Source organism: Phocoena sinus, chromosome 11 (genome assembly GCF_008692025.1).
Source record: "Phocoena sinus isolate mPhoSin1 chromosome 11, mPhoSin1.pri, whole genome shotgun sequence".
NCBI lineage: Eukaryota > Metazoa > Chordata > Mammalia > Artiodactyla > Phocoenidae > Phocoena > Phocoena sinus.
In genome coordinates, this window is record NC_045773.1 from 67,452,998 (window position 1) to 67,471,645 (window position 18,648).

The window sequence follows — 18,648 nt, forward strand, 5'->3', positions numbered from 1 at the left end:
CATATGGTTTTTCTTCTTCAGTTTGTTAATATGGCGTATCACATTGATTGATTTGTGTATACTGAAGAATCCTTGCATCCCTGGGATAAATCCCACTTGATCATGGTGTATGATCCTTTTAATGTGTTGTTGGATTCTGTTTGCTAGTATTTTGTTGAGGATTTTTGCATCTATATTCATCAGTGATATTAGTCTGTAATTTTCTTTTTTATTTATATTTTATTTTTTGCGGTACGTGGGCCTCTCACTGTTGTGGCCTCTCCCATTGCGGAGCACAGGCTCTGACGTGGAGGCTCAGCGGCCATGGCTCACGGGCCCAGCCACTCTGAGGCATGTTGGATCTTCCCGGACCAGGGCACGAACCCATGTCCCCTGCATCGGCAGGCGGACTCTCAACCACTGCACCACCAGGGAAGCCCCCCCCCCCGCCACTATTATTGTGTTACTGTTAATTTCCTCTTTTATACTTGATAGCAGTTGCCTTACGTATTGAGGTGCTCCTGTGTTGGGTGCATATATATTTATAATTGTTATATCTTTTTCTTGGATTGATCCCTTGATCATTATGTAGTGTCCTTCCTTTGTCTCTTGTAACATTCTTTATTTTAAAGTCTGTTTTATCTGATATGAGTGTTGCTACTCTAGCTTTCTTTTGATTTCCATTGGCATGGAATATCTTTTTCCATTCCCTCGCTTTCAGTCTGTATGTGTCCCTAGGTCTGAAATGGGTCTCTTGTAGACGGCATGTAGATGGGTCTTGTTTTTGTATCCATTCAGCAAGCCTGTGTCTTTTGGTTGGAGCACTTAATCTATTCACGTTTAAGGTAATTATTGATATGTATGTTCCTATGACCATTTTCTGAATTGTTTTGGGTTTGTTTTTATAGGTCCTTTTCTTCTCTTGTGTTTCCCACTTAGAGAAGTTCCTTTAGTATTTGTTGTAGAGCTGGTTTGGTGGTGCTGAATTCTCTTAGCTTTTGTTTGTCTGTAAAGCTTTTGATTTCTGCATGGAATCTGAATGAGATCCTTGCTGGATAGAGTAATCTTGGTTGTAGGTTCTTTCCTTTCATCATTTTAAGTATATCATGCCACTTCCTTCTGGCTTGTAGAGTTTCTACTGAGAAATCAGCTGTTAACCTTATGGGAGTTCCCTTGTAAGTTATTTGTCGTTTTTTCCTTGCTGCTTTCAATAATTTTTCTTTGTCTTTAATTTTTGCCAGTTTGATTACTGTGTGTCTCAGCGTGTTTCTCCTTGTGTTTATCCTGTATGGGACTCTCTGTGCTTCCTGGACTTGAGTGGCTATTTCCTTTCCCATGTTAGGGAAGTTTTCGACTAATCTCTTCAAGTATTTTCTTGGGTCCTTTCTCTCTTCTCCTTCTGGGACCCCTGTAATGCGAATGTTGTGTTTAATGTTTTCCCAGAGGTATCTTAGGCTGTTTTCATTTGTTTTCATTCTTTTTTCTTTATTCTGTTCTTCAGCAGTGAATTCCACCATTCTGTCTTCCAGGTCACTTATCTGCTTTTTGCCTCAGTTTTTCTGCTATTGATTCCTTCTAGTGTATTTTTCATTTCAGTTATTGTATTGTTCATCTCTGTTTGTTTGTTCTTTAATTCTCCTAGGTGTTTGTTAAATATTTTTTGCATCTTCTCGATCTTTGCCTCCATTCTTCTTCCGAGGTCCTGCATCTTTTCACTATCATTATTCTGAATTCTTTTTCTGGAAGATTGCCTATCTCCACTTCATTTAGTTGTTTTTCTGGGTTTTATCTTGTTCTTTCATCTGGTACATAGCCCTCTCTGTCTTTTCATCTTGTCTGTCTTTCTGTGAATGTGGTTTTTGTTCAACAGGCTGCACAATTGTAGTTCTTCTTGCTTCTGCTGTCTGCTCTCTGGTGGATGAGGCTATCTAAGAGGCTTGTGCAAGTTCCCTAATGGGAGGGACTGGTGGTGGGTAGTGTTGACTGTTGCTCTGGTGGGCCAGCTCAGTGAAACTTTTATCCTCTTCGCTGCTGATGGGTAGGGTTGGGTTCCCTCCCTGTTGCTTGTTTGACCTGAGGCAACCCAACACTGGAGCCTACTTGGGCTCTTTGGTGGGGCTAATGGCGGACTCTGGGAGGGCTCACGTCAAGGAATACTTCCCAGAACTTCTGCCGCCAGTGTCCTTGTCCCCACGGTGAGCCACAACCCCGCCCCCCCCCCCCCACGCCTCTGCAGGAGACCCTCCAACACTAGCAGGTGGGTGTGGTTCAGTCTCCCCTGGGGTCACTGCTCCTTTCCATGGTTCCTGATGCGCACACTACTTTGTGTGTGCCCTCCAGGAGTGGAGTCTCTGTTTCCCCCAGTTCTGTCGAAGTCCTGCAGTCAAATCCCACTAGCCTTCAAAATCTGATTCTTTAGGAATTCCTCGTCTCCTTGCCGAATCCCCAGGTTGGGAACCTGACATGGGGCTCCAAACCTTCACTCCAGTGGGTGGACTTCTGTGGTATATGTGTTGTGAGTCACCCACTCAGCAGTTATGGGATTTGATTTTACTGTGATTGCACCCCTCCTACTGTCTCATTGTGGCTTCTCATTTGTCTTTGGATGTGGGGTGTCTTTTTTGGTGAGTTTCAGTGTCTTCCTGTAAATGATTGTCCAGCAGCTAGTTGTGATTGTGGTGTTCTCGCAAGAGGGAGTGAGAGCACGTCCTTCTACTCCACCATTTTGGTTCCTACTCTAGGTTATATTTCTAAAAAACCAAAGCTTGAACTTCCAACATCTTAGATTTTAAGAGGTACCTTGTTCTTAGGTCCTTTAGTTTCTGGTGGACAAGATTGCACTCACCTCATTTGTCTTGATATTTTACTTAATTTTATAGATTTAATCCTCCTTTCTCAGCTTTGGGTTTTCTAGAAAGAAGTCTGTTTAGTCTGCACTTCCATCCCTATAGATATTTAGATGTCTTTTCTGAAGTCTTTCCAATTGCATGTTATATCTTTGAAGTGCATCTGTGTTGCTGAAGACAATAGGTAGATATATTCTCTCTATTCCCCCCCCACCTCCTGCCCATAGGTTGGGATGGCATAGAAAGAAACTGATCATGTGGGAGGTAGTAAAATTTGTTTCTTAAAAATAAAGTTCAGTATATATTTATGAAAAATTAAGTGAGATCTGAAGTAATATGAGGGCACACACTTCTTGGCTGATACTGATCTGTACTGTTTTACTCATTATTATGGTTGTGTGTCAGTACGACACAAGAGAGTACATATTAGTCCGTACATAGTGTGATTGAGAGTTAAGGTCAAACTGCATTTTTCAGGTATTGTGAAAATACTATTTTGCTGCATGTTATTTTCTATAAAGTTTTCCGTTTATTTAGCTATGTGACTGCTATGTTATGACTTTAAGGAATTTTAAGCATTTCAGCATTTGAATTCTGTGATCAAGGACAGTTGGGTCATTTGAATTTTTAGATGAGCTCTTATTAAAGTACAATTGTATACTTTTGTGTTAATGGTAAATACGTTAATGTTAAATATGTGTTAATGGTAAATACACAAAGATACACTTTAAATTTGTTTAAAATTATATGGTTTTGGTTTAATAGTCTCATAAGTATATTGGCAACTTGCTGTTGCTGGATTTTGGAATACCCAGCCTGAAGCTGTTTTGACTCCCTGATGCTTTACAACATGGAGACTGACAAGAAGGTCCAGGGCATTGGCTGGATCTGCAGACAAGGGCAACTTGCAGTATTTTAACCCAGAAAGATTAGAAAGGTGGTGCTTGATCTCCTGGCTCAGAATTTCATGCATGTTTGAAGTGCTGCTGCTGCTCTTTGTTTCAGCTAAAACCTTGGGATTATCATTTTCTAGTTAAGAGATTGAAAATTTTTGAATATGGCCTTAATATTACATTATTGAACATAGAAAGTACAATTCACATACCTTAAAATTCATCCTTTAAAAGTGTACAATTTAGTGATTTTTAGTATATTCAGAAAGTTGTGCAGCTGTCACCACCATCAAGTTCCAGAAAATTTTTACCTCAAAAAGAAATCATGTACCCATTAGCAGTTACTCCACATTGCTCTTTCCCTCTGGCAGTCACAAATCTAACTCTCTGTTTTTATTGATTTGCCAGTTCTGAACATTTTATATAAATGGAATCATAAAATATGTGGCCTTTTGTGTCTGCCGCCTTTCACTTAGTAGAATGGTTTTAAGCTTCATCTGTGTTGTAGCATGTATTAGTACTTCATTTCTTTTTATGGTTGAATAATATTCCTTTGTATGGGAGTACCACATTTTTTTATTAATTAATTTATTTTTGGCTGCGTTGGGTCTTTGTTGCTGTGTGTGGGCTTTCTCTAGTTGTGGAGAGCGGAGGCTACTCTTCGTTGTGGTGGGCGGGCTCTAGGTGTGCAGACCTCAGTAGTTGTGGCCCGTGGGCTCCAGAGCGCAGGCTCAGTAGTTGTGGCACACGGGCTTAGCTGCCCCACGGCATGTGGGATCTTCCCGGACCAGGGCTCGAACCCGTGTCCCCTGCATTGGCAGGTGGATTCCCAACCACTGCACCACCAGGGAAGTCCCGGTATACCACATTTTGTTTATTCACTCATCAGTTGATGGACATTGTGGGTTGTTATCACTTTTTGGCTAGTATGAATAATGCCATGAACATTTGTGTACAAGTTTTTGTTTGAACACCTGTTTTCAACTCTCTTGGATATATACCTAGGAGGGGAAGCTGAGTGATATGGTAATTCGATGTTTAACTTTTTGAGTAACTGCCATATTGTTTTCCAGAGTGGCTGCACCATTTTATATTCCCACCAGCAACGTATGAGGGTTCCAGTGTCTCCATATCCTTGCCCATCTTTTTGATTATAGCCATCGTAGTGGGTATGAAGTAGCATCTCATTGTGGTTTCGATTTGCTTTTGCTAATGACTAATGATGTTGAACATCTTTTCATATGCCTCTTGGCCATTTGTATATCTTCCTCGGAGAAATGCTTGTTCAGTCCTTTGTCCATTTTTAAATTGGGTTATGTGTTTTTATTGTTGAGTTATAAACCTTTTTTTTATTGGTATATATTTTGGTTACTAGTCCCTTATCAGATGTATGATTTACATATACTTTCTCCCATTCTGTAGGTGGTTTTTCACTTTTTTTGAGATAGTGTCCTTTTAGGCGCAGAAGTTTTTAATTCTCATGAAGTCCAATTTATCTTCTTCTTTTTGGTTGCTTGTGTTTTTGATGTCATATCTAAGAAAATGTTGCCTGATCCAAGATCATGAAGATTTACAACTATGTTGTATCATTAAAATTATGTTTTGAAGTCTTAGCTGTTTAAATTGTTGATCCATTTTGAGTTAATTTTTGTATATAGTGTGAGACAGGGTTCCTCCTTTATTCTTTTGCATGTGGGTAATCTGATTGCCCCCACACAATTTGTTGAAAAAACTATTCTTTCCCCATTGAATTGTCTTGGCACCCTTGTCAAAAATCAGTTAACCATAAATGTAAAAGTTTACTTGTGGACTCACAGTTTTATTCCATTGATGCCTATATCCCACTGTCTTGAATACTTATTTTCTAGTAAGTTTTGAAATCAGAAAGTGTGATTCCTCCAACTTTGTTCTTCTTTATCAAGATTGTTTTGCGTATTTTGGGTCCTTTGCATTTCCATATGAATTTTAGGATCAGCTTGTCAGTTTCTGCAAAACCAGCTAAGAATTTGATAAGGGATTGCATTGCATCTCTTAGGTTAATTTGGGGACTGTTGCCATGTTAACAGTATTAGTCTTCCTACACTTGAATGTTGGGATTTTTTTTTCATTTATCTGTGTCTTCAACTTCTTTTACTTTGTTTTTGGCTGCACCACATGTCATGTGGGATCTTAGTTCCCTGACCAGGGATTGAACCCGTGCTCCCTCCATTGGAAGGCAGAGTCTTAACCACTGGACCACCTGGGAAGTCCTATGTCTTCAATTTCTTTTAACAATGTTTTATAGTTTTCAGTGTAGAAGGCTTGCACTCCTTTGTTAAACGTATACCTATTTTATTTGTTTTGATACTCAGTTTCAGATTGTGCGGTGATAGCATATAGAAATACAATTGATTTTTGTGTATTCTTGTATCCTGCAAACTTGCTGAACTTCTTAGCTCCAGTAATTTTTTAGTGAATTCCTTAGGATGTTTCTATATACGAGATCATGTCATCTGCAAATAGGGATAGTTTTACTTCTTTTTATCCCCCAATCTTTGTAATACAAGGTTAAATAGAAATGATGAAGGCAGACATCCTTGTCTTGTTCTGGATCTTATGGGGGAAGCTTTCAGTCTTTCACCATTAAGTAATGAAGTTAGCAGTGGTGATGATTTTAGCTTTTTTGTAAATCCCTTTCATCAGGATGAAGAAGTTCCTTTGTATCCTTAGTTTGTTGAGTTTATTTCTTTATTTTCATGAAGGGGTATTGGATTTGGTCAAATGCTTTTTCTGTGTATAATTCAGACTGTAATGTGGTTTTTTGTCCTTTAATCTTTCACTACATGATCTATTAGTTTGGTTAATTTTCTGATGCTAAACCAGCCTTGCATTCCTGAGATAAATCCTGTTTGGTCTTAGTGTATAATCCTTTTTATTTGTTGTTGGATTTGGTTTGCTAGTATTTTACTGAGGATTTTTGTGACTATATGATATTTTGATTTCTAGTTTTGTTTTGTTGTGATATCTTTGTCTGGTTTTGGTATCAGGGTAATACTGGGCTCATAGAATGAATAGGGATGTATTCCCTCTTCCATTTTTTGGGAAGAGTGTGAAGAATTGGTATTCATTCTTCTTTAAATATTTGTTAAAATTCATCAGTGAATCCATCTGTGCTTGGGCTTTTCTTTGTGGAAAGTTTTAAAATTACCAATTCCATCTCCTTACTTGTAGGTCTATTCAGATTTTCTAATGTTTCTTGTGAGTTTTAGTACTTTGTGTTTTTTAGAAATTTATCCTTTTCATCAAAGTCATCTTCCCTTATATCTTTTAAATTATCTGTAGCATTGGTTGTGATGTCCTGTCTTTCATTCCTGAGTTTAATAATTTGGGTCTTCTCTCTGTTTTTTCTTGGTCAGTCCAGCTACAAGTTCGTCAGTTTTGTTGATTTTTTTCAAAGAACCAACTTTTTTTTTTTTTTTTTTTTTCGGTACACGGGCCTCTCACTGTTGTGGCCTCTCCCGTTGCGGAGCACAGGCTCCGGACGCGCAGGCTCAGTGGCCATGGCTCACAGGCCCAGCTGCTCTGCGGCATGTGGGATCTTCCCAGACTGGGGCACAAACCTGTGTCCCCTGCATTGGTAGGCGGAGTCTCAACCACTGCACCACCAGGGAAGCCCAAAGAACCAACTTTTAATTTCACTTACTTTATAGTTTTTCTCTTTTTTTATAGCATTACTTTCTGTTCGGCTTTATTATTTCATTTCTTCTGCTTTCTTTACATTTAATTTGCTCTTTTTCTCATGTTTTAAGGTGGAAGATTAGTTTGATTTGAGATCTTTCTTCTTTTTTGATATAGGCATAGACAGGTATAAATTTCCCTCTAAGCACTCCCTTAACTGCATCCTGTAAATTTTTGGTATATTGTTTTCATCTCAGAGTATTTTCTAATTTCTTTTTGTTTCAGTCTTTTTTTTTTTTTTTAAGGTGTTAGCTCAAATATACATTAATACTGGAAGCAGTAGCTGCCATTTACAGGATGACTGTCACTTTATATGTATTATTTTCCTAATCCTCATAGGAATTGTGTGGTTGTGAAATAGTGGTTTCCTGTTTTACAAACGAGGAAATTGAAGCTTAGTCAGTTTTCCAAGATTTTGCATAGCGAATCAGTGGCCTGACTCCTCAGAGCTTGCATTCCTTTCACTATGCTACACTCCCATTCTAAACTACTTGGTAAGTAGTGGTAATTCCTTTACATAGAAGGTTAAATGCAAATAGCTGGACTGCATTTAATATTTGTCACATTCTATTCACATATAGCATGCCATCTTTTCTTCCATTTAAACATTCGAAATTTAAACTTTCCCTCCCAAATGTTACAAGGATTTTGGCTGGGCTTGGCTTTTAAATGTGTGGTTTGTGGGAGCCCTGCTGAATCAAAAAAGAGCTTTAAATGGTATTTTGTATTCAGATTCTGATATGAAAGATAACTTATGTCCACAGTTTGTTAACTCTTGTTTTAGGTAGGTCATTGCTGTGTTGAAGAGCAAGTGTTTAAATATTTTCATCTTTATTTTTTATTTTTTTTGTACAGTTGAATTGCTTGTGGGACAAAGAAGAGCCTTTGTTGACCCTTGGAAAAATTGGCCAAGGGAATTAGTATGCATTTCCTGCCTCTTACCAGATTTCTGTTATTATAAGGTTGTATAAAGGATACATTTTTGTATCTTTTGTAATTTATAATGGTGCTGAGCACATTATAACTAATCAGTAAATAGTGAATGATGAAGGCCTTGGGATAAACTTTAATCAGCCCCTTTTTCTTTTTGTTTCTATTGTCCACAGGGTAGGTGGTGATTATAAACTTTGAGCCTAGAATTTTAGGCTTAAACTAAAATTTTTAGAAGAAAGTTTATTTTTTCATCTTCAATCACTACTTTAAAAAAAAGAGAGGGAGAGAAATTGTATTCTTAAGTATGTCTCAGTTTTCTGCAGATGACCCTGTCTTCAAGTATGGTACTATTTCCTATTTGAATGAATAATCTTTTTTTGTTTATTTTGCAGGTTATGTTCATTATGGGTTATTATAAGGTATTGGGTATAATTCCCTGTGCTATATAGTAAATCCTTATTGGTTATCTATTTTAAGTATAAAATATCTGTTAATCCCATATTCCTAATTTGTCCTTCCCCCGCCTCCCCTTGGTAACGTAAGTTTGTTTTCTGTCTGTGAGTCTGGTTCTGTTTTGAATATTGATTCATTTGTATTATTTTTTAGATTCCACATATAAATGATATATTTATTTGTCTTTCTCTGACTTATTCTCTAGGTTCATTCATGTTGCTGTAAATGGCAATTTTTTTTATGACTGAGTAATGTTCCGTTACATATATACATATATATTTTATATATATATATAATATATATATATGTATATGTATATCACATCTTCTTAAGCCAATCTTCTGTTGATGGGCACTTGGGTTGCTTCCATGTCTTGGCAGCTATAAATAGTGCTGCTATGAACATTGGGGTGCATGGATTTTTTCGAATTAAAGTTTTCATTTTTTCCCACTGTATAGTGAGAATTGGAATTGCTGGATCATACGGTAGTTGTACTTTTATTTTATTTTGTAAAATTTATTTTAATTAATTTATTTTTGGCTGCATTGGGTCATTGTTGCTGTGCGTGGGCTTTCTCTAGTTGCCATAAGCAGGGGCTGCTCTTTGTTGCGGTGCGCAGGCTTCTCATTGCGGTAGCTTCTGTTGCGGAGCATGGTCTCTAGGTGCATGGGCTTCAGTAGTTGTGGCTCTCAGGCTCTAGAATGCAGCCTCAGTAGTTGTGGCACCCGGGTTCAGTTGCTCTGTGGCATGTGGGATCTTCCCGGACCAGGGCTCGAACCCATGTCCCCTGCACTGGTAGGCGGATTCATAACACTGTGCCACCAGGGAGGTCCCTACTTTTAGTTTTTTAAGGAACCTCCGTACTGTTTTCCACAGTGGCTACACCAATTTACATTCCCACCAACACGAGGGTTCCCTTTTCTCCACATCCTCTGCAGCATGTATTGTTTGTAGACTTTTTGATTATAGCCTGAAATGAATAATCTTAAAGTTATGCTGAATCTGTTGAGTAGCTATAGGGATTAGGAGAAATTTATTTTCAGAACCACGATGAGGTTGGTTGTGATATAAAGCCTTAGGTGCTGCTGCTGATCTTCATGGGGAATCTGTTTGAAATGGACAAGATAATTTACTTGGTGATAACTGCTTGAATTAGGGCCTTTTTAATTGTATAGTAGTGTTGTGAACATTGGATTTGCAAGAGGTATTTAGTAGCACTCCCAGAATAATGCCAGTAAGCCATTAAACTCAACAGTGTCTGTCTCTCCTATTACTTTGTGTACTTGAATGTGGGTGAGACAAAAAGACCTATTGTAAATGGGGGATAGTAGTTCTTGACTCATAGAGATATCTGTGAGTCAACACTAATCACTGTGGGTCAGGTGTTCGTGCTGGAAAGTTCTCTTAAGTGACCTTATTCCTTTATGGTAATGATCTGTTTAAATAATTCTTTCCTTATTTGTCCAGCAGCACAGGTGGTTTTGAGAGGTTGTTAGTAGCATCATGGAATCATAATAATATATAACACTTGTGTAGAACTTTATTTTTAAAATGCTTTCATGTATGTTATCTTAGTTATCCTCACAAGCCTGTTTTGGGCAAGACAGATATCGGAATTTTACAGGTGAGAAAACCAGCTGGCTGCATGGTTACCTTCACAAGGTTGGTGTTGCTTTTTTTTTTTCCTTTAAATTACAAATTTACACTTACTTTAAAAAAAATTAATTTATTTTTGGCTGCATTGGGTCTTTGTTGCTGTGCATGGGCTTTCTTTAGTTGTGGCAAGCGCGGGCTACTCTTCATTGAGGTGCGCAGGCTTCTTATTGTGGTGGCTTCTCTTGTTGTGGAGCATGGGCTCTAGGTGCGGGGGCTTCAGTAGTTGTAGCACACGGGCTCAGTAGTTGTGGCTCGCGGGCTCTAGAGCACAGGCTGAGTAGTTGTGGCACACAGGCTTAGTTGCTCTGCGGCATTTGGGATCTTTCTGGACCAGGGATCGAACCCCTGTCCCCTGTATTGGCAGGCAGATTCTTAACCACTGCGCCAACAGAGAAATCTTGGTGTCTGTTTTTGAGACATTGCTGTCTGTGGCCTGGTCCTTTGCTTCCCAAACTAGAAACTTATATTGAAGGTTTCCTAAGACTTTTGGGGAGGTAATTATGCTAACCAGACTCATAAGAGACCAGTTGATTAGAAAAACCAGAGATAAGAGGAAGATTAATTACATTAATAAAGCACGGAACCAATTGATTTAGGCTGTACTTCATCTGTGACTATAATGCTTTTATATGTTTGCCTCAGTCCAGAGCATCCCTTTTGTGAATTCAGGGTACTTGAGGAACAGTAATTGGTTAGAAGTTTGTTGGGTGATAGAAGAATCAGCACAGAGGGAACTGGATGGTCTTGAGTAAATATCTTACTCCAGTAATGAAGGTGGGTAATGATAGTCCCTATTCCAAAGAGAGGCTCCAAATGAGCCTTAATTCTTTGAGTAATAGCTTAATGGAAAGAGACTTTTTCTAATATCAAATTTTGTTTTTTTGCCTAACATTTTATCATGAAATAATTGTATTTATCATGAAAAACAAAAATTGAAAGAATTGTACACAAATTGTACACCTGTTTACCTACCACCTAGATTCTGTAATATTTTGCTTTATTTGCTTTCTACTCTGCTATCTTATTTTTTTATTTTCCAAGTAAATTGCAGACATCGGTACATTTACCCCCAAATATTTCAATATGCATATTATTAACTTTTTAACTTTCTTAAAAATTTGAAGTACAGTTTAGAGTGGAAAACGGAAAAATCTTAAGTATACTGTTTGATGAGTTTTGACACATGTACTTATCTGTGTAACCCAAACCTCTATCAAGATATACATCATATTGTATATACTATATTATATTGTACTCTCACTGTGAAAAGTTCCTTCATGTTTCTTTCCAGTCATTCTGCTCCCTGTTCTTCCCTCCCTGGGAAAAATTTTTTTCCTACTGTAGATCAGTTTTGCCTGATTTGGAAGTTATGTAAATGGAATCACATGGTATGTACTCTTTATAAGGCTTCCTTGACTTAGTGTAATGTTTTGATATTCATTAGTCTTGGGTATATCAGTAGTTTGTTCCTTTTTATTGTGTACTTTTTAATAGTTTCTATTGTGTGAATATACCACTATTTTGTTTCTCTGTTCTCCTGTTTATAGATACCCTAATTTGCTTTTTAAATTATAACTACAAAAGTCACTTATCAGCAAGCATTCTTACCTGACATCAGGAAATGGGCTAGAATTGATTGTAATTTTCTTAGGTAACTTTGTATTCCAGCCTTGTTTTTTCTAGTTGCCTTGATTTGATTTTAGGTACGGTTTGTGAGATACCCTAGCCCTTTGCACACCCCAGTTGCAAAACCATCTGATCCATTATGTGTTGATTTCTACTAGGAGATGATTTTTTTAAAATCTTAGTGCCTTTATCCCACTGTCTGCTGACTATTAAGGTGATTTGCTTTTTAAACAAAAGTGTGCCTGTCCTCACTTGTCCAATTTTGTAAAATCGTGCCTGTCTCCCTGAAGCCAAAGGCAACACTTGAGAGCTAATATGAGAGTTTTGTTTTGGGAACTTTGTGGTCCACTGTATTCTTGTTCAGAGACCGTGTTTGCCTAAAGACTTGACATTTGAGCCTGTTTTGCATTTACTTGGCATTTTTCTCATTAAAAAAACCTTTAATATATCCAACAATCTTTGGTAAACGAGACCTTTTTTCCTTTTCTTCTCTGGATCAGACATCCCATGTTTCTTTAACACAAAGCTCTGATAATTTTTCTACCATCAGTGTGGATCCTTGTAGTTTCTTAAAAAAAAAACAAAAAACGGATTGGAACATATCCCCAAAGTTAATAGATGTGGAACTAATGCTGGGTGTGATAAGATTATCTCTTAGGGCTTCCCTGGTGGCGCAGTGGTTGAGAGTCTGCCTGCCGATGCAGTGGACACGGGTTCGTGCCCCCATCTGGGAAGATCCCACATGCCGCGGAGCGGCTGTGCCCGTGAGCCATGGCCGCTGAGCCTGCGCGTCCGGAGCCTGTGCTCCGCAACGGGAGAGGCCACAACAGTGAGAGGCCCGCGTACTGGGGGAAAAAAAAAAAAAAAAAGATTATCTCTTAACTTCGCACACGTTGTACTGCTTTAAAAATAACGCTACATGATTCCCTCTCCTCAATCTCTTGCTCTCCAAGTTGCTCTGTATTATTAATGTATTTAGCACGGGTGATCCTTTGGTCATTTTTTTTTTTTTAAAGAAGATGTTGGGGGTAGGAGTTTATTAATTAATTTTATTTTTGCTGTGTTGGGTCGTCGTTTCTGTGCGAGGGCTTTCTCTAGTTGTGGCAAGCAGGGGCCACTCTTCATCGCGGTGCGCGGGCCTCTCACTATCGCGGGCTCTCTTGTTGCGGAGCACAGGCTCCAGACGTGCAGGATCAGTAGTTGTGGCTCATGGGCCTAGTTGCTCCGCGGCATGTGGGATCCTCCCAGACCAGGGCTCGAACCCGTGTCCCCTGCATTAGCAGGCAGATTCTCAACCACTGCACCACCAGGGAAGCCCCCTTTGGTCATTTTTGACTCATCTTTTTTTTTAACATCTAAATTTGCTAAACCGTACTTACATTATTCTTTGTTTATCAAGTTTTTATAGAACTCATTTATCAGTTCATATTTTATCTTGATTTGTGTATTGTGTATTTTCCTCTGAGAGAAACTAAATTGGAATATTAGGGTTTAGTAAGTGGAATAACTTGAATCTGAGATCATAAGACTCTAATAAATGATGTTTTGGAAGAAATATTGGTAGTTGAAACTTGCTGAACCTTTGTTTCTATCCTTTTAGGGAATCTGCTGATAAACTGAGGGTTGGGAAGGGCCCTTGCAAGTGCTTATAGCTAACAGTGAGTCCTCAATGCTTAATGATACGTCAGAGAAGAACCTAACAAAACCTGTGATAATTTCAAAAACTTGTAACTTTTCTTGTGGTTATTTACTTTCCACTTTGGTTCTTTACTTGACATTAATAACCAGAAGCAGAGCAAAATGTTCTGAATTTCATCTTTCCTTTATCTGTTTCCTGATGGAATTTCTTAGGAGCAAGGAATTGGTCTAAAGAGAATGGGTTAGAGATATGGATAGTTTATGAAAACTTAAAGATATTCAGGGGAGAAACTATTCTTCTTTTTTTTCAGCCCCTCATCTTTCTGATTTGACTTTTTGCCAATCTTTTTCATATGCATCCAGCCGTGTTGCTAATTTTTTGGGGGTTGGGAGTAAGGCAGAGGCCTCGAGGAGAACACCATGGGAAATGGTTTGCAAGGAGGCCTAGCACAGAGTTGCTGGAGGCATGGGGGAAGTTCTGAAACTGTTCTCCTTTTACCTAGTACCCGTCAAAGCTTGAAAGAAGGAAGTCAAAGCCGTTTCCACTTTCACAGTCCTCCTCCCTTTGCTGGGCACTGTGTTAACTGGAAGTGCCATACTGTGCAGGAGAATGTGGCTGGTGGGGTGAGAAAGAGAAATAAGTTAGAGCCCAGGGTCTACTCATTGTTAAAAATAGGTATCTATTTGGGGGCTGATACCGTCTTTCATTCTGTGAAAGCATAGCTAAGAATGGCATTTGCCATCATCTTAGTGCACCAAAAAGGCATTTAAAAGTTGTTAGGACTACAGTGGTTTGTTTTTTTTCAAAGGAAGTATCTTTTTAAAAATTTAAAAGTATTACATGCTTATTTTAAGCAAGTCAGAGTTGTATATAGCATAAAATGAAAGTTGTTTCTTACTTTTTAAAATTTTTCTCATTAAACTTTTTTAATGGGTCTCAAATTCTGTGACAGAGTTTTGGTCAAGTTGTTTCCATTAAAAAGTACTGATTTTAAAAACTAATAAAACTGCCACGCACAAAAAAAATGGTTCACAAAACATTCTCCTTTCCTCTGAAGGTTTTACGATGCATTGTTATCATTAACCAGTCTTTTGCTATTGAACTTAAATGGCCAATTGAGACAAACTGTTCTGAGACCGTTCTTCCACCACTGATTAAGACTGGGGTGGCAGGTATTGGGAATAATATTCATTTAGCCTTCTGAGCTTTCTGGCAGACTTGGTGACCTTGCCACCTCCAGCTGCCTTCTTGTCCACTGCTTTGATGACACCCACAGCAACCGTCTGTCTCATGTCACGAACAGCAAAATGGCCCGGAGGAGGATAGTCAGAGAAGCTCTCAACACACATGGGTTTGCCGGGAACCATATCAATGATGGCAGCATCACCAGATTTCAAGAATTTGGGGCCATCTTCCAGCTTTTTCCCAGAACGACGATCAGTCTTCTCCTTCAGCTCAGCAAACTTGCAAGCAATGTGAGCTGTGTGATAATCCAGCACAGGTGCATATCCGCCACTGATTTGGCCTGGGTGGTTCAAGATAATCACCTGAGCTGGGAAGCCAGCTGCTTCTGTCGGTGGGTCATTTTTGCTGTCACCAGTTGCATTGCCACGATGAACATCTTTGACAGACACATTCTTGACATTGAAGCCCACATTGTCCCCACGAAGGGCTTCACTGAAAGATTCATGGTGCATTTCAGCAGACTTCACTTCAGTTGTCACATTGACTGGAGCAAAGGTGAGCACCATGCCAGGTTTGAGAACACCAGTCTCCACTCGACCCACAGGGACAGTGCCAGTACCACCAATTTTGTAGACGTCCTGGAGGGGCAAAGGCAAGGGCTTGTCAGTTGGGCAAGTTGGTGGCAGGATGCAATCCAGAGTTTCAAGCATTGTGGTTACACTGGCATTGCCATCTTTATGGGTGACTTTCCATCCCTTGAACCACAGCATGTTAGCACTTGGCTCCAGCATGTTGTCACCATTCCAGCCAGAAATTGGCACAAATGCTACTGTGTCGGGGTTGTAGCCAATTTTCTTAATATAGGTGCTGACTTCCTTAACAGTTTCCTCATATCTCTTCTGGCTGTAGGGTGGCTCAGTGGAATCCATTTTGTTAACAACAGTTTCAGACCCAGAGTGTAGGCCAGAAGGGCATGCTCACGAATCTGCCCATTGTTGGAAATACCTGCTTTAGATTCACCACCACCAGCAGCAACAATCAGGACAGCACAGTCAGCCTGGGATGTGCCTGTAATCATGTTTTTGATGAAGTCTCTGTGTCCTGGGGCATCAATGATGTTCACATAGTACTTGCTGGTCTCGAATTTCCATAGGGAGATATCAGTGGTGATACCACACTTGCGTTCAGCTTTCAGTTTGTCCAAGACCCAGGTATACTTGAAGGAGCCCTTTCCCATCTTGGCAGACTCTTTCTCGAACTTTTCAGTGGTTCTCTTGTCGATCCCACCACATTTGTAGATCAGATGGCCAGTAGTGGTAGACTTCCCCGAATCTACGTGTCCAATGACAACGATGTTGATGTGGGTCTTCTCCTTTCCCATTTTTGCTTAGGTTTAGTGGTGGTTTTCACAACACCTGTGTCCTGGCGGCAAACCCATTGTGAAAAAGGCCTCACTTCCTTTTTAAATACTACTTTCCGGAGATGACTACTTCCTGGTATCTAACCTTCCAGACCAGAGGGTTTTCTTTGGTTTAAAGAATCAATGCATCACTTGGGTATACTCAAGGAGTTTGATTTTTATAACCTTTCAGAGGAACTTGACTGATGTTAGGTCATTTTGCATTTCTTAGGAGGAATTAGGACACTTCGGTCGTCTTTTTTATGCTCTGAGAGTTGACAGCATATTCTGTTAGAAACCTATCTAATACATTGTAACTTCTGGGTTTTTATTTCCTTTTATAAGTGAAACAGTATTTTGGTTGTGGTGTGGTGAAAGCCCTGAAAGCTGGAGCTGCGACATGGTTACTGTTCCAGTTATCTGGTGCTTCTTAGCAAACTACTCTAAAATTTAGGGCCTTAAAAAAGCAATTTATTATTATTTCACACAGTTGACAGGCTCATCTGGAAACTGGTGCAGCATCACTTCTTCCATATTGTAATGGTCAAAGCAGTTACCTGCCCAGATTCAAGGGGGTGAGAGTGAGGATGGGGACTGGACTGCATCTCTCAGTCAGAGGCCTAGCAGACAGTTGGGGGCCATCTTTAATCTTCTACTGGTGGCGTGGCTGATGCAGTGGCAATCTTGAGAGGGAGAGGTAATAATTACAGAACACCCTTCTCATTACTCATTCATCTTCTGGGTTAAAATTCACCATGCTTAGACACAGTTCCAAGGTAAATTAATTTTGTTGTTGGTGGTAAAGGGGTAGAAAACATGAATAAAATTTGTTTACGGGAAAGGTTTTTAATGATGTAAGAAAATAAACTCTAGAGGAAGAACGTAAGATTTCCTAGTCCCCACTCCCCTCGAGGAAACATAACTTATTCTTTTAAGAATTGCTGTATTGCTTTTTCTTACTGAGAACGGTGATAACTTGCAGAATTTAAGAAAATGGTTTTTGAAGCAGGTTGATATATTGCATGTGTCATCAAGGGAGACAGGTATGCCAGTCCCCACTTCCTCAGAGACTTGCTAGGCCAGACATCCCTTTCCTGTAACTCAGTCCCCTCTAAATATATCCTCTTAGAGATTGTAAAGTGCTTCGGGAAATGATGAAGTGGGTTGAAGCTAGCATGGTTCATAATTTTTCCAACTCTTTGGCTTAAAATGAGCCCCCTTGTTTATCCTTCAAGATGTGTACTTTTTAGAGACTTAATGGGAAGGTTTTTCTTTTCCTGGTTGGATTTTAAAAATGAAATTCTCCTTTTGTAATTTGTTTTAGAACTTGAACTGCCCTGCATTCTGGGGTGTGTGGAGTGTTCTCTTACCCCTCTGTATCTGTGCTTTTGCAGTTCCCTCTGTTACAGTATCTCTCCCATCACATACCCAGGCCCTTATTAACTACCTGTGAAACTTTTTCTGATTCCACAGTATTCATGTTGGTTTTCATTTGTTCCTCTTACAGCACTGACTTATCATGTATACGTGTTGGCGTTCATTCTAAACTGTTTGAGTGCTGAGACCATCTCAGTCATCTTTACTGCTTATTGCTTATGCTTTGCTTAAATTTAATGTGTTGAATGAAATGTACTACTAGGTGCACAATATTCCATTAAACTTGAGGCTTAGCAGAAACTAACACTGGAGTGTTATAAAAAATTAGAAGATGATAATATGAAGAAAGTTACTGAGCACCTAATAATGGCAACTGATATTTCTATAGCACTATACAAACTATTTCTGCCTAAGTTTAATTGTATACTTTTGACTTCTCTTGGAGGGTTGCAGATATTTCCTCTCCTTAACAGATGAGTAAAGAGAGTATGGAACTTGCTCAAGCTCACTCATCTAGAAAGAGGTGGAGCTAGAACTCAAATCTACTTAATTGTCTGAGACAATCCTGTAATGTATGCTTGTGATTTTTAATCAGGTAGGTTCTGCTTTAAGAAGAAACAGGATCTGAAGATACAAAATGGATTGAAAGATGATAATTGAATTCTGGGCTTTACTAAAAGAATTTCTTCATTATTTCTAGCAATATATTAACCAGAGATTTAATTTGCAACAGTTTGATTTTTGTTATCCATCGGCAATATACTGGATGTGAAAGTTCCTTTTTATATTTTGAGACTTTAAGAAGAGTAACTTTTAACTTGTGTGAAGTTATTTGCCCAAGTTAACAAAGGCTAACAAAATCTCATCAGTTAGCTTCATACTAGACAGAGTATTCTTCTATTAGACAATCAGAGCACTACAGACATGTAAAAAATGATTTGAGTG

General features: G+C 39.0%; 2 protein-coding genes across 2 annotated transcripts in view; one reads left to right on the forward strand and one right to left on the reverse strand.

Moving 5' to 3' along the window:
- ZFAND3 (zinc finger AN1-type containing 3) overlaps positions 1-18,648 on the forward strand; it is a 320,844-nt gene that overhangs the window by 17,195 nt on the left and 285,001 nt on the right. The window lies entirely within an intron of this gene.
- Positions 13,432-16,724, reverse strand: LOC116761751 (elongation factor 1-alpha 1-like). Its single transcript, XM_032647942.1, is given in 2 exon segments — positions 13,432-15,867; positions 15,870-16,724. Coding segments are annotated over 2 exon segments (1,410 nt in total). The 5' UTR covers positions 16,309-16,724; the 3' UTR covers positions 13,432-14,896.